The sequence below is a fragment of the Lissotriton vulgaris genome, chromosome 11 (assembly GCF_964263255.1).
Source record: "Lissotriton vulgaris chromosome 11, aLisVul1.2, whole genome shotgun sequence".
In the NCBI taxonomy this organism is placed as follows: Eukaryota; Metazoa; Chordata; class Amphibia; order Caudata; family Salamandridae; genus Lissotriton; species Lissotriton vulgaris.
This window is the reverse complement of record NC_141699.1, coordinates 1,009,836,933-1,009,854,162: the sequence shown is the minus strand read 5'-3', so window position 1 is coordinate 1,009,854,162 and position 17,230 is coordinate 1,009,836,933. Positions and strand designations below refer to the sequence as shown.

At 41.9% G+C, this 17,230-nt stretch overlaps 1 protein-coding gene across 1 annotated transcript in view; it reads right to left on the bottom strand.

Annotated features, from left to right (window-relative positions):
• LOC147683933 (transient receptor potential cation channel subfamily V member 6-like) overlaps nucleotides 1-17,230 on the bottom strand; it is a 201,188-nt gene that overhangs the window by 143,605 nt on the left and 40,353 nt on the right. The window contains exon 2 of the mRNA XM_086944925.1: nucleotides 5,364-5,455. Coding sequence (XP_086801051.1) covers nucleotides 5,364-5,455 — 92 coding nt within the window. The remainder of the gene's footprint in view (nucleotides 1-5,363; nucleotides 5,456-17,230) is intronic.

The following is a 17,230-nucleotide window of genomic DNA, read 5'->3' as shown; positions in this document are numbered from 1 at the left end:
TTGGTTAGCGAGGAAAAATTATCGCCGAGCTGCGGCGATTTTTATCGCAGATAAACCTTGGTATTACCAAGGTTTATCGCAAATGCGATAAAAATCGGAAATAATGCATGAATATCGCTGAAAAGTCAGCGATATTCAGGCATTACCGAGCTAATGCTCTTAGCCATGTAATCCACCTACCATTGGATAACATGGCTAAGAACTGCTCAGGGCAGGTGTTAGCTTGTAATTGATGACTGTAGTTGGTAATAGGAGATAGCGATGTTAGCGACTGTTTCCAGTCGCTAACATCTTGGCACGCCCACTTTGCATGTCATTAGTGATAAATATCACTGACATGCAAAGCGGGGCCCAAGATGGCCGCTATCTCCTACTAGCTGTCGCTAACTGGTGCTAGCGACAGCTAGGTAATAGGGAGATAATTTTATCTCCGCTTTCTTGGCTTTTAAAGCCAAAAAAGCGGAGATAATCCCCCTTGATTATATGCCCCCTTATCTTTTATAAGCAGCTATGCTGTCATACTTCAAAAGAGTGCGGTCTCCTAAATGAACCTTTCCCTACAAAGGGCCTAATTCTGATGCAGTTAGGAAAGCATTCCCACCTAGGGCCTGATTCTGATGCGGTTAGGAAGGCCTCCTAATGGTATTTGCTCCTTCCAAATCGGATCGGGAACGTGTCCTCCCATCCCTGGGCCCAATTATGATGCGGTTAGGAACATATGCTCCCATTGAAGTCAATGAGAGTTCAACCAAATCGTATCTGGAAGCATCCGGATGCATCGCACTCCGTCGGTCGGACTCTCCCGATCCGAGTGGGTCGGAAACCATTTCCAAACCGATTCGGTCGGGAAGCCTTCCAACCCGCATCAGAATCAGGCCCAAAGAGTTGTTTTGGGTCCACTCATTGATACAATGTAGACAGATGTGGTCTCAAATGGTGCATTTTACAGCACAATTTCTTTAGGAAATTGATTTAGTCAAATGTCATAGATACGTCTGTGTATGCAGATTTACATTGTCTTCAGGCTCTTTTTATTTTCCACTCTGTCCTCTAAGCACGTTTGCTAGAATTAGTCATATAACAGGAACAGATGGAGAACTATACGAAATGGAAGTTACAAAGACATCATAACCTCAGCAGTGAGGTGACAGAGTTATCAAACAGGTTACAGAGATCTTCAAGGTTCAGACAGCAGACATATCCATTAGGATATACCCACCTTACAGCCCTAGGCATTGAGTAGCAGTTATGTAACATTATAAAAATAATTAAAAACTATACAGCAGCAGAGCCCTCCAATTTCCGAGACCCAATAGTTAACTCAATCAACGTTTTCTAGGTAGAGCCTACCAGACAGTGCAAGCTGTCTAGCAGCAAAATAATTATTGTGGGCGTACCAAGAACATGGGGGGCGGGGTTTGATCCCACTCATTGCTTACCATTGGCTGTCATTACTATCACTCTCATTTGCCTGTTTCCTTTTCGATGAAGTGACTTGTCATGCTATGGCTGTCCTTCAAACTGGAGCCTTTTCAAGCCCTTCAATTGGTCACCTTTAGAGAAACACCTTTTTCTTTTGTCTTTAGCACTCCACAGCGCGCATGTGTGTTTCCAGATTTCTCCTTAATGTGCTCCTGTCCCCCACCTCTGCGCTCCATGTTGCTCTCTCTCTCTTTTGCCTGTGTGTACCCCCACTGCCCTCCATGATCCATTACTCGTGCTCTTCTGTTGCTTTTGTCACCAGTTCCACGCTCTACTCTCTCCCACCCATTTGCATCCCTCCCATACTCCACGTTGTTGTCTGTCACCCGTTTGATCTTCTCCTCCCCCCAACTGCACCCTACATGTTGCTGCCCTCTATCTGCATCCCCTGTGTTACTTCCGCCTCCTCAACCCCGTGTTTCTTCTGCCCCATTTATACTTTATGTTGATTTCACTTCCTGAAGCCCTAGGTTGTGTCTGCCCATTATATTACTCCCACATACGCAACTTAAAAAACAAAAACATATTTGTGCTTTTTCCTTTTCATTTACCATCCTCCTCTTATCAGTACATTAAAAAGAAAAAAGCGCCTCCTTTATTGGATAGACATGAGCATGCATGGTGCACATGCCTACAAAATGATGATCATAGGTTTTTTAAATTTCTATTTTTGAGGATGCTGTGCATTATTTCTAAAAACCATTGGTAAACCAAAAATGTCCCAAAGGCAAGACCTATTGGCTTTGCCAGCACATATTTTTGGATAATGCTATTTGTAGTTTTGCATTTATAAATGGACAAATAATTACAACAATACCAGAATGCTAGGCTGGATGACCCTCCAATGCTTGCACCTTGGAACTTTGAAAGAGCAGAATCAATAGACATGATGAAATGATTCAATGTGAGTCATAAAAAGGCTACCAGAACCATATATTCTGTCTGGTGTGAGGGAAATGTTGTCATAACACTAGAAATAACTATCCAAAACTGAGCATGAATTATCACTCAAATGACATCTTAAATATATTTTGGAAAATTAATTTCTGTTGACACCAAACACCAGCTGGTCATTTCTGGAAAACACGCTGTCCACAGACTAAAGATTCTCATTAACTGAAAGGTATACTCCTTGTCACGAAATAGGTGTTGTTATTTCTGGTCCGTTTTATTTGACAACTGTACACTTTCTTTAATCAGACAATATTTTAACATGATTTTATCTTATCATTTTATTACAGTGTTTGTTGTACATGAAACCATGATATTCAATTCCCTATGAGTCCATGCTTTCCTTTCATCTCACCATTTAACTTGCAACTTGTAGAATGTAAAAAATGGAACATATGAAGGCTTTTTGGTCCATCGGTACTTCTGAAATTCTCTTAAAATGTTTCTTCAAATACACACAATAACATCACAAACCTCGAAAATTGATTCATACTGTTGTGTAAGAAAGCAACATTTTTTACTCGAGATTCGGTAAAGGGGTTTAACACCTTTTTTTGACCATGAGATGTTTGATCATGACTCTCAACGCTACACAGAGTCTAAAGGTGATAATGAGCATGACATATTTTTGGCCAGTGCCCCTGAGCCATGACTCACCTTCAGCAGTCCTACAGTGTTATTCACTAGTCCATTGCATTTTGGGAACCTGTACTTGTAATTAACACTATGGGGCATATTTATTAAAACTCATGCCGCGCAGCAAGCAACCTTTAACATTATATGGCACATTCCTGTCCTTTCCTTGTGCTGTTGCACAATGTGTTGCCTATCACCAGTGCAGGCACCCTTGCACAACCTGCGTTGTAGGGGTGAGTGCTTTTGTGCAGTAAGGGACACCTTCCTGCACAAAAACAATCCCCTGAGACATGTTCCTATTTCTATGTGTGCTGCAGAGTGCAGAATGCAGCACATATAGAAAGAGGAAACAACAAGGTGAAATAATGATTTTTCTCCTCGTTACAGCTCCCTTGGGGAGGCATAGCATTTTGCACATTCCCAGGTCTACCACTAGTGGTAAATCTGGAAATGTGCCGAAATCCATGGGTGGATGTGTGGGAACACCCACGCTCCACCCATTGAACTCATCCCTGCGGTAGAGAAGTGCAACTCAGCGATTTGCCCTGTGTTGTTTTACTCAAGATTTATCAAGCCCTTCAAGACTAGGCATGGCGGCCATGCGTGGCTTGATAAATCTAATTTAGTAGTTGCATCACCCTTGCGTCCCCTTGCAAGGCACAAGGGCGATGCAACTCGTCGGTAAATATGCCCCTCCAGTATCATGCAAAGTGATATCGCCCAAAATGCCAGGACTGGCTAAATGTTCTGAAATGATATTGAGCATTTTAACAGCTATGAATAATTGGTAGTCAGGTACAATTATCTTGGTAGAATAAACAATCATTAAGGGGGTGATTTCGTTTTGGTAAAATCCCATACGAATAGCCGTAGGGAGCATTTTTCCCGTACGAATCGTATCCTCGAACGTCCCTGTACATACGATGTAGTACGATGCGTACCCAAAGCAGTTCTCAGTCCAAATCGTACCAAACCCCGTACGGATCGAAGAATAATTTTCCGACCCAGCAAGTACGATACGTCCAGTCAACACTCCGTAAGACTTTTTTTTTACAAGATCTCAAAACGTCCGGAAAAGCAGAATTCGACTCGAAATGTGTGCAAAACGGACCCCCCGGTACGGTTCGTAAACCCCATGATCGTAAGTGTATGAACCGTACCCCTACGATCATGGGGTGTACGAACCGTACCCTATGTGACTGTGTGGCTCTCCGTACGAATTGCTCATACGCGACGTTTAACGTACGAATCGTCGTACTCATTCCCTGGTCTGGATCGTACTTGTCGGGTCGTACGGCGTGTTTACGATTGGTATGGTTCACTTTCAGGGTCCGTATCGTACGGATTTTCCCTTGCTTTTTGTACGGTTCACAACGATTCGGACGTATTTTTTTACTACGGATCATACTATGCGATTCGGATGGATTGGTACGATTCGTACGGCTACGAATTCGAATCGTCGTACGGATTTGTTTCCCGAATCGGAATCGACCCCCTTGTGTTTACTACAGGACACCCTTATTCAACTCCCTCTCAAATGAGTCTGTCAAACTATTGCCTCCTTCTGTCCTTTGTACATGAGATAAAAACTATTTGTTCTGTAGCTCCAATTTATGTAATTCAATTTCCACATACTCCAATATAATTCAGGTTCCTGGTTGAGGATGTAAAGAAGGTCAAATAAATAAATGAAGATGCAAATGTCTGTCAATCAGAAAACAAATATGTGGCAGATTTCTTATCTTGTAGTGTACTTCACTAGACATGCCATTACAAAATACATTTCTTAAAACAATTATAACTTTGATTTGGAAGATTTGTTTTGGATTCAATTTACTGTAATCCTTGAACAGCCTAGCAGAAAAAAATGACGAAGTTTGAAGCATCAAAAGCAGCCCAGTGGCACTCATGCGAGCCACAAAAGCACTACAAATGTATTTATTTGTTACCATATAAAATAACATTTGGACTTTTTGCTTATCCTGTGGCCCAAGAGGAATCTACTGGGCATGATGATGATCTTGGCATGCATCAACCGGAATAGTTCGACTGCATCTTTTTAGTGAATTTACCTTGCACTTTTATTCTCATGATTCAATTGTGGGTTTGATACAAGTCACTTATGTAAAGTGCATTACCGAAAGACTTTATTTTCATCAATAATTGGTCAGTGATAAATTAATAAAGAATATTGTTTTCAATTTAAGGGAATAATTGTTGAAGTAATCTCTGTTTGTGTGCTGATTTACCAATGTGCAAACATTTTGCAAAAAAAATCTCTATATTATGCTTACCTTTTATAGATGGATCAACATCTTCTCCAATTAATTTCTTCAAAAGATTAACATCATTTTCTTTTGCTGCCTTAAGTAAAAGACATCCTGCTCTAGTAAAAACAAAAATTGAATTATTGCCAATGGGCATGTGAAAGAACGTTGCACAGAAAAAAACATCAAGGATCATCAAGGCTCACAATGTACCTCTTCAGATTGTTGTACTAATTAAATACCAATTAGTATTCCTAGCTCACTCCTGTATTCCAAGGGCCCGATTAACAAAGATTTAACTCTCAGTAGCAGTGGCTTACTCTTCTAATACTCACAGATTATGCCTGCATTTCTGGAGTAAGCCAGTTAGTACCTTGTTGTACTCCGATCTTACTCCTGAATTTCAAGAGTAAGTCAGGAGCACACCACAATCTCTGTGAATCGGGCCCCAAGAATACACCAGGAGGACTCCTGGTTTAATCAGTGCTTACCAGAGTGTTCAGATAAAATATCGGGTCAATAATATCGACTGACACAAATATCGAGTTGGAAATATTGTGACACAGAAATATCGTCAGCAAGAACATTGTGGACAAAAATATCAATTTTTAAGGGAAGTAATATCGATGTTAAAAATATTGTTGTTAATATCAATATTAATTATTTTGGTGTATTTTAATATATATGTTAATTGTATATGTCTTAAAATGTTTGTTTAAATATTGTTAGTTTTTTAGTATGGTTTGAATATTAATAGTAGTTTTTACATTGAGGGGCCGATTACAATGTCGGTAAACGGGGCCGACCAATCTCTAGTCGGCAGATCCAACCGATGGTTAGGATACGACCGAACACTGTCCAGTCGCATTCCGACATTTCCCTATGGGAGCATGTGTTACGGCCGTAAACCGTCCGTAGTACATGCCAGCCACGGCCGGTAGTAGGTGTAACTGCAGGGCGGTGACGTGGGGAGGGGGAGGGACAGGGTGGGGGGTAGTAATGTATGGATTATGGACTTTAACAGGTAAGTAAACATATAAATAAATAAAACGAATTTCGTTGTGTGCACTGCATCACCAAATGCGATACATGGTACATGCTCCCATAGGGAAATGGGAGGTAGTGTTAATCCTTGCCACGGGGTGCAGGTATTAACAGGGGGGCACCATAGATGCCCTATCGGAGGCCGTGCACACAAGGTGGCACTGCTAAGGTCCCCCAAACACGTTTTCCGACAGGGTTTCCATGCCAGAAAGGCCAGCATGGAAACCCTGCTGGAAACCGTACATCATAATCTCAAGGGTGGTAAGGCCGTCCTTTGGAATTACGGGCTGGCCTCCGACTGGCCGATGGGCCCCTTGAGCCCGTTTGAAGCCAGCCGGAATGACCGGCAGGTTTCAATTCCGACGGGCTGATTCATAATCAGCCCGTCGGAATTGAAACCGACAGAGTCTTTCAGACCGCCATCGTAATAAGCTCCATAATGTTACAGTTTTTTGTTATTTTTAGTACTGTAGCAGGTTGTGGGCTTAATGGGGGAATAGGGTGGGAAGTAAATTATTTAAAAATAGTTAATACATGTTTTTAGCTAATATTATTTATTTAACTGATAATTATTTATATTAATTGTATAATTAATATTTTTTTTAGTTCAGTTTTAGGTGTGGGTTGTAGGGTTTGCAGGGGGTATAGGGTGGGAAGTAAATTAATTATAAATAATTAAGAAAAATTTCAAAATAATATCAACTATTTAATTGATAATTGTCTACGTTAATGGTATAACTAATATTGTTTGCTATTAAATTATAGGGTTGTTGGTTTTATAGGGGTATAGGGTGGGAAGAAATTTACTTTTTAATTTATGTAAACTTAATTTGTAAATATGTATAATTATTTTATTAATAATTACTCATGTTAATTATATATTTTTTTAATTACATTACATTTAACGTGCGGGTTGTAAATTTTGTATGGTTATAGGGTGGGTAGTAAATTAATTATCATTATTTAAAATGTATGTATCATTATAACTAATTATTTAAATGATTATTCTTTATGTAAATTGTGTGATATATATATATATATTTTGGGATGTTTTGTGGTTTATGTATGGGCAAAGGATGTGTTGGAAATTATAATATATGATAAGTATTGTTTATTTTTTATTAATTGTTTAAATGATAATTATGCAAATATGTAATTAATTATCTTTTTAGGTTATATGTGTGAGTTTGTATTTGTAGGGTTAAAGGTTGGGTAGTTAATTGAATATAATTAATTGTTTTCTTAGCAAATTAGTAATATTAATTGTTTAATTGAATATTAAATATGTAAATTCTCTGTTTTTTTTTATTTATATATTAGGTGTGGGTTATATGTTTTGTATGGATAAATGGTGGAAAGATAATTAAATGTAATTGTTTTATTAGTAGTTAATTAGTATTAATATTTTAATAGATATTTAATTATGTAAAATGTGTAAATATTATAAATGTTAAAATAAATTTTAAATGTGTGGTGTGTATCTTGTAGAGGTATAGGGTAGAAAGGTATGTAAGTAATAACAAAATTAAAAAGAGTACACTTTTTTATTGTAATTTATTATTGTATGTGTTAATTGTGTTATGCTTTTTAATTGTAAATAATGTATTTATTAGTTAGTAGTATTTTGACAATAGATTTTGGTATTTTGCTAAAACAAATATAAATGTTTTTATTTTTTGTTATTTACAATCGTTTTGAAATTAAATATTTTACTCAAAGTAAAATAGTCTGTTTCTAATGCTGCAAAGATTGCAGTGCCAGTAGTGAATGTTACCCCTCTGCAATCCAACACTTTCCCTACTGTTGCACTGAGTGGAGTGGGAATAGTAAATGTTACCCCTTCACAATCCAATACTTTCTCTACTGGTTTACTGACTGGAGGGGGTATAGTAACTTTTACCCCTCTACAATTCCACACTTTCTCTACTGTTGAACTGACTGGAGTGGGAATAGTAAATTTTACCCCTCCGCAATCCAACACCTTCCCTATTGTTGCACTAATTGGAGTAGGAATAGTAAATTTTACCCCTCCGCAATCCAACACTTTCCCTACCGTAGTACTGTGTGGAGTGGGAATAGTACATTTTACCCATCTGACACTTTCCCTATTGTTGCTTTGACTGTATTGGGATTTGTAAATTTTACACATCCTGAGTTCAACCCTTTTTTTACTATTTGTAAAATGTTGTAGTTTAATGTATGTTGCTTAAATTTATATTAATATGGTTTTGGTTCCTTAAAGTTATGAATGCTTTTAAAAAAAAGAAATTTGTAAATTCGAAATTTTTATTTTGTTTTAGTTTTTTATTTGTAATTAAAATGTTTTTTAAAATATTTTGTTATTGGATATATGTATATATTGATTTTTTTATATTATTACATTTATAAGTATAAGTATCAAAAATATTATATAATTTAAGAATCTTAATTTGGTAATATTTTTACATTAGATATATGCAAATACAAATATGTGTATTAATATATGTTTTTTTATTTTTGAAATAATAATTGTTATATTTTTTTTAAAAATTGATGAAATATATTTTCTTTGGGTTATATTAGTATTAATGTTTAATTTAATTAATGTTTATCACATAAATTTATATATACTTAAAAATCAATTACTTTTTAGTAGATTCTTACTATAGTCCTGCAGCTACTCACTCTAATAGAGGGAATGCAAAAGGGGGTACTGCCATCTTATTGTCTACTGATTTCCCAAATTGTGTACTGTACAAATTGGCTTAAATGTTTAAGGATTTTTTTCCCCAGTGATAAATGAAAATCAAGGACACTCCCTCTATTATTTAATGCTTATATTTCCTGAGTATACAAAATAGTTATATTCTTACTGATTATTTGCTTTTACAAATAAGACATAGAGAGAAGTCCTTTTGTGTTATCATCGCAGGTGACCTCAATGCCAAAATCCTGAATGCAAAAATTGGCCGGCATATAGACCTTGAGGAGAACTGTGATATGCCCAAGGTTCAGTTCCCAAGAAATAGTAGAGCTGACAAGTGTGAATCACTTCTCCTAAATGAATTGAAGACCCTAGATGCCATAATACTAAATGGTAGGGTAGACCCCTATATTCCAGCTAAAACGACAAGAAAAGGTAATCTTGGTTCTTCAATTATTGACAATGCGATTGTATCATATATGATATTTGAAACGATATCGGATCTGAGTATTACTAATACACTGTATAGTGATCATGCTTTCCTTCAAATCTACCTGGAAATACTTCTGGAAAAAACTACGGACTGGTCATTAGAAACTTGCTCCAGTCTTGTGGATATACAAAATCAAATGGAAGCCTTGTGACAACAACTTTTTTAATGATGTGGTTGAGTCTCATTTCACATGGCTTCTCAAAACATATATCATTCATGATCCTAACAGTCTGTACAAACTACGTATGATCAACTTAGATAATCATATAAAAGGCAATGAAAAAGTAGCTTTTTGCATTGAGAGAACAATAAAGGCTAAAATGGAAATCCAATTATCTGCTGAAATAAATACAGTTATTTGAAAACAGTTTTATCTTTTTCTCTCACCCACATGAAAACAATAAGGTTACTTAGAAAAAAAGGTAAAATTAATGTATTGTCATACAGGAGAAGAGATCAGGATCCGAACTGGTATTTCCTTCATTAAGGCGCTCTTACTAAAAAGCTGAAGTCCTTCTGGCGCACCGTTGCTCTCAGTTTTGGTTCTAAAAACAAATCTGCTGCAAATGAGATACCTGTCAAGATTTGGGTTGACTATATTGTGAAGCTTTATGAGACCAACAAGGATGCATGCATGTTTCAGCTTATTATCCCTTCAATAGATCACATTTCTCAGGCATGCCGTGATCAGATTACTGGCTATATATAAAGAGCCAGAGATTCAGTTATGAGGGGTCAAACGAAATTCTGATTTCTGTCCTAAAAGCATATCCAGAAATGTGGGCTAGAACTCTGGAATCTCAAATTAATTATTGGTTTGCTACTGGCTTGATCCTGAAATCTTGGAAAGGGAGCGATATCATTCAACGCTGCAAAAAGGGATTCAAAGAAATTGTGGGTTATTATCATCAAATTGCCACGTTAGATGCTGTAGGTAAGATCTTTCCTAGGAGTGTTCTGTAAAATGGAAGTTTGCGACTATGCCATGTGCAGTCACATACTAATTCGGTATGCTGAACCGCTTACCTATGGTCGGGCAGTTTGCTCACCGAAACGGTGTCAGACAGACATCGTTTTAAGGGCCAATGTTGTAAAACCCAAACAAATGGTATATGTAGCTTTTATTATCTTTTCCACTGCATTGTTATGAATGAATAGACCCACTTTATGGCAGAAATTGTTGTCATTTGTCATTCTGAACAATTTACTGCTGTTAATGTTCTCCTTGCACTCTCCAACTTGGTGTAAAGTCTTGTTGGGTGCAGTGAATATATTTCCATTCATATAGCTACACATGAAGAATTAAAACAGGGTTTTGTTCTGATACCATTGTTATTTTCACTATATTTGTTTGTTTTTCCTGATCAATTTTGTCTGTAAATAATTTCCTCCAAAACTAAATACTAAGGGGCCCATTAGGATGACTGGCGGACTTTGTCCGCCTGCCATCCCGTTGTGAAAATGGACCGCCCACCATAAGGGCAGGGGTCCCGTGGGTGCTATTAGGATGCGCCCGCCACAGTGGCGGGCGAATCCTGCATCCCTAACATTGTGGCGGGTGGTGCACTCAGCACCTCCCGCCACAATGTTAGGGAGGCATGTTGTGCACTTCCATGCACAACATGGCAGGCACCACGCGGTGCCTGCCATGTTGTGCATGGAACTGCAGGGGGGTACCATAGGTACCCCCCATGTGCACCGCCCACCCCCCAGAGTCCTTGGGGGCCCACAACGGGCCCCCCTAGCAGACTCCGCATGCCTTTCCGTGGCGGCCATGCCGCTACGGAAAGGCATTCCTCAACGTACATTGTAATATGGCTGGCGGTGTCAAACAGACACCACCACCATATTGCAGCCTTTTTTGCCCGGTCGCAAGTCGACTGGGGCGAAAATGCGGCAGACGGTCTTTCCGTCCGCCGCGGACCCCCCAGCCATAATAATATGGCGGGGGTCTTTTCAACAGGGATGGCGGGCAGATTGCACCCTCTGGGCCGGCGGGAGCAATCCGCCCGTCATCCTAATGGGGCCCTAAGGGTGCTGCTCTGGGGTAGGCGTGAGTGTGACAGGGTGGGTTTTGGGGTTTGTTTCTTTTTATTTATCTGGCTAATATTCCATATGTATTGCTCTTAAATTGTCCTATTTTGTCATTGAAATTGTCAAAGTCCTTTCTATGTACATTTTATGTGCATGAGCTGCTGGGTTACAGTGCTCTGCTATATATTTGTTATTTCGCAAATAAAGTCTGTTCTTAAAAAACTCTGCGATATATTTGTTATTTGGCAAATAAAATCTGCTCTTAAAAAAAAAAACTAAATACTAAGCATATGCACACTCTTATGAAAGCAGATGATGCAATTTTATTTGACCTGACACCATGAGGACTTCAAAGAAACACAACAATGCTATACAATTATGCAGAAAAGCATTTTTAAAGATAACTATATCAAAAACAAAAATCCTAGCTTTTGAAGGTAAAAAAAGGGGGCAGGTATATAATTGTTATAATATAGGGATGAAAGTCCTGGAGCAGGCTGACTCTCTCCAGTCATTTTATAAGTCAATGGGGAAATATATTTTTACAAATCTATGGAATTGAAATCCGCACATGTTAAGTTATACTATTGAGTCAATTTTGAATTGGTTATTTTTGAATGCATATGAAGGAAGGATCCTAAGGACATTTTGTAAACTAAGGGGCCATTTAGCATGTCGGGCGGATCGCCACCGTCCGCATATTACTATGGCGGGGGGGACCCCGGCGGATGGAAAGACTGTCTGCCGGTTTTCCGCCAGTAGGCAATCCGCCCGATTGCCTACTGTGCGGAAAAGCAGTTAATATAGTGGTGGTGTCTGGTAGACACCGCCATCCATATTAGTATGCAGGCGGAGTGTTGCCTTTCAGAAAGGCAGGCGGTTCTCACCATTGGGAGCCCGGCCCACAGGGATTCCGGTGGGTGGGGAGTGCACATGGGGGGTACCTATGGTACCCCCCTGTATTTCAATGTACAACGTGGCAGGAACCGCGCGGAGCCTGTCACGTTGTGCATTGAAAGGCACAGCTTGCTTTTGTGGCACTACGGCAGGGGGTGCTTTCAGCACCCCCCCGCCAAAATGTTACAAATGCGAAATGCGCCCGCCAGTGTGACAGGCGTATCCTAATTGTGGGTGCCGGACCACCGCAAGCTGTGTGGGCGGTCCCGTTTCCCCTGTGACCCCCCTAAGTTCTATCCTTGTACAAATGCTTAGACTGGAGCTTGGATGGACTAGCATATATGCTCAAGCTCTGGCTGATATAATTATCTGGGGATATAAACTTCAACACACAACTGTTTCAGCTTTAAGAGAAACACCCCTGGAAATATTTAGTCACTGCATTGGCTGACTATATGACCTTTAACACAAATCTAAAAGATACATTTGAGTCTTTTAACTGTAACATGGATATAAGACTTTTCCAATGTTCTTTATGTAATGTTTGGGTTTCAAACGCTTGGGGATTCTGTGTTAGCACTTCTCTGGTGTTGGGGTGGGCTGCACACAAATAAACATGCCTCCAATTTGAATTACATTACTGATTCTCTTGACATCATTTTATTGGCTGTTACAGAAAGGTTGGTGACCAGTGTGCCAAGTTATAATTGTCCTGCACGTTGTTTTTCATTTTCTGAAGATATACACTGAAGTGAAGGTTTCTCCTCAGAAAATAACAAAAATGATTACTGTGATAAGGTGGGGATATTTTTTTAATTTTCCAGTCCAGGACTACTGTTGGGACATGTTGGATCTGGACTGGTAAAAATCAGACATAAATCCCATTGAAGGGGTCATCCCAAATAGGGTGGCCCTTTCTTTTTTTTTAAGTTTGAATTTATTGAAGAGTAAAAGAACAGAAACAGGAATGAAGAAACAGACAATATATAAGTCATCAAGTTATACAATAATGAGGAAAATGATGGAGTTATAAATACAAAATATAAATAGGCAAAAAATAAATGTAATCGAAATCATATATGTAGAGAGACAAAGCAAGCATGGTAAATTTACAAAACAGAATAAATTAAACAGTATAGTAGAAATAACGATAAATACCATTAGCAGTTGATATTGAGAAAAAGGCAATAGGGGAATCAAGGTGGTTTTCGTACTTCAACAGAATTAACATCATGGGTAGTGACTGAGGGGGCAGATGAGGAAAGATTGGAAAGGGGCGACCACTCGGTCCCCCCGAACGTATGGTAGGGGGCCCGGATCCCCCCGGGAGACCATTTTGGGCGGGGGGCGTGTCTCGGCTGGTATGCCCGAAGCGGCGTAGCCGGGGAGCGCCTTTTTCCCGCCCAAGGAGGGTTGTCCTAGACACCTACACCGTTGGCCACGCCCCGTAGGCGTACCAGAGGAGGGTACACGCCCTCCCGAAGAGGAATAAAAGGAGCAACAATCCAAAGAAGCATCCTCTTGTTCCTGTGCTTGGAAGCTGCACCGTCTCGTTGCACGTGAGCCCTCGACGGAACAAGGAGCAATTTTTGAGAATTTGTAATTCTTGTGTTTCTCTTTCAGCGACTCCTACCTCGGATCCAGGACCTCGTACGCAACAAGGATCGAATATCCGACAACGATGCCTGGCAAGAAGCCCGGAAAGAAGGCAGGGACTGACCAGATGCTCCGCATGTTAATGAAGGAAATGGCGAGCATGAAAAAACAGATGGCGGCAATGAACAACTCGGGCAGACCGAAGAAGGTAATCGGCCCAGCATTGCCGGGAGTAGTCCCCGCTGGGAGAGGTAGAAGGGCCAGGAACAGGGCGGCAGGGGGGGAGGCCCCAGTTCCCGAGTCACCCCCGGCAAGCCCGGTTAGTCCAGGGGAGACCCCGGTTCCGATCCCCGACGCAGGCCAACCGATTCCGGTTGTAGTGACGCCCACTAACGAGGAGGATATGCCTCCGGAGCTGGCCGCCCAATTAGCCGCATGGCTCGGCAAAAATACCGGCGGTGCTACGGCACCAGGAGACACGGCCGAAGAGGCCAGATTACTAATGAAGCAGTTGCGGCAATCGAGAGATGCTGCGAAGGCGAATCTCCCTGTTGTCCCCCCACAGGTTCCCTCGGAACGACCGGTGTCCGGCGTTGGAAAGACAGCGGGACCAGCTACGGATTCGGGTAAGCAGCCATTGCCAATGGCGAGGGAGGGAGCGATACCCTCAAGAAGGGAAAAGGTGGTCCAACATATTCCGCTGGCCACGAAAGAGTTGATTTGGGCTGATAAATATGTAAATATGTTTTCTCTGTTGACTGACCACCACGAGGTGGAGTATGTTAAAAGTCAGAAAGATGTGTGGCACCCGAATGTGTGGCGTGCAAAAATGGCGGGATTCAGGGTGGATGAGACGATCTCAAATTGGGCCAGGGCATTTGCGATGTTTACCGCTATCATGGGGGAACGTAAGCCCGAAGTGTTGACTGAATTGGCCTGTTATCAGACGCGTATAATGGATTTCTATGAATCATATGAAGGCAATGAATGGTTGGGTTATGATAGTAAGTTTCGTAAGGCCAAGGAGCACGATTCATCTCTGACGTGGGATTGTCTCGACTCCATCTCTTGGCAGAAGCAGCTCCTGCCGGGCCCGACCAAGTCGTCTTCGCTTGGCGGGAATGGGTCGGCGCCCTCCCGCCAACATTCGGCGGCGCCCTTTCGAGCAGGCGCCAATGGTGACCACCAACCAAGGAATGGTGGGAACGGAGGTAAAAAAGGGGTTTGTTGGAACTTTAACAGAGGCAGGTGCACGAGGCCACAAGGGACATGTAAGTTCAGGCATGAGTGTGCAGGGTGCGGACACTCTTCGCACCCTGAGAGTTCGTGCAGAGCCAAGAATGGTGATACAGGGGGTAGAGGAGGGACCAAACAGGTCTAATGTCGACCATGAGGTACCGCTACCTACCCCTGTAGATATCATGGCAATGATCCCCTGGCTAAATGAATACCCTGACCATGTCTCCGCTGGGGTGTTGCGGGATGGCTTCTCGTATGGTTTCCACATCCCGGCGGGGGATTTTCGGGGGGAATCACTATGTAAAAACCAACTGTCGGTACAGCAGAATACGGCAGTGGTGGAAAGTAAGATTGCAAAAGAGGTTGCCCGGGGCCGGGTTGCTGGCCCATATAGGCACCCGCCAGTCCCTAATTTCGTTTGTTCACCATTGGGAGTAGTCCCCAAGAAGGACCCAGGTGAGTTTCGGTTAATTCATAATCTGTCAGCCCCAAGGGGTCTTTCGGTGAACGATGCGATCGGTCCAGGACTTTGTTCGGTGCGGTACGCATCCTTCGATGAGGCCGTCGCCATGTTGAATCGCCTGGGGCCCGGAGCGCTGATGGCTAAATCGGATATTGAGTCAGCGTTCCGGTTGCTCCCGGTACACCCACAGGATCAGCGTCTGTTAGGCTTTGTGTTTCAGGGACGTTACTACATGGATAAATGTATGCCAATGGGTTGTTCTATTTCTTGTGCCTATTTTGAGAAATTCAGTTGTTTTCTGCAATGGGCGTTCACCAAAGCCACTGGCCATACCCAGGTTATGCATTACCTAGACGATTTTTTGTTCCTGGGGGGCTGCTGGCGACACACAATGTGCGCTGGCGTTACAGGAATTTTGCACTCTCATGAAGAGGTTTGGGGTGCCATTGGCACCCGGTAAAACGGTCGGACCATCCACTTCACTCGAGTTTCTTGGAATTGAGCTTGATTCGGTGGAAGGATGTTTCAGTTTGCCGGTGGGGAAGGTAGCGAAGTTCAGGGCTTCCCTGGAACTGTGCATTAGCAAAGAGAAGGTTACTCTCCATCAGTTGCAACAAGCAGTGGGCCTGCTTAACTTTGCCCTACGAGTGATACCAATGGCCCGCCCCTTTTCCCGCTCTATTGCACAAGCCATGGTTGGTCTCAAGGAAGGACACCATCGCACCAGACTGTCTGCAGAGGTTCGCCAGGACATGCGCATATGGTTGGCATTTCTGGCGGATTTCAACGGTCGAGTGGTGTGGGGCAAGTCACCAGCGTCCTCCGACGAGCTGGGTTTGTGGACCGACTCGGCAGGGAGCGTGGGATTTGGCGCCATCTTCGGTAATCGATGGTCGGCACAAACATGGCCGACGTGGTGGCACACCAGTGGGCTCACAGGTAGCATTGGGTTTCTTGAGCTGTTCCCTATTTTTGTGGCTCTGAAGGCATGGCCGGATGAGTTTCGTGATCGCACAGTGGTGTTTTGGTCCGACAACATGACCGTAGTTGAATGTATAAATAATCAGGCAGCACGCTGCAAGTGGATATTGAGATTACTGAAAGAAATTGTACTACTTTGCATGAGACTGAACGTACAGTTTAGGGCGAGGCACGTGCCGGGTGTGTTGAACCAAGCGGCTGATGCACTCTCTCGTTCCCACATGCAGGCCTTCAGGGGTTATCTACCTTCCGCGGACCTAGTGGCAGCACCATTTCCCGAAGCTCTCTGGTTACTCGGTGCCCCGGATTACAGGACCTCGTGGGAGCAAGCCTAGCCCCCAGGACAAGGAAGGCATACGAAGGAGCGTTTCGTTCCTATTGTGCATTTTTGGGTCCAGCAGGAGGGGATAATTGGGGGCAGGAGGAGTATGTTCTAAAGTTTTTAGTAGCACTCCACAAGGCAG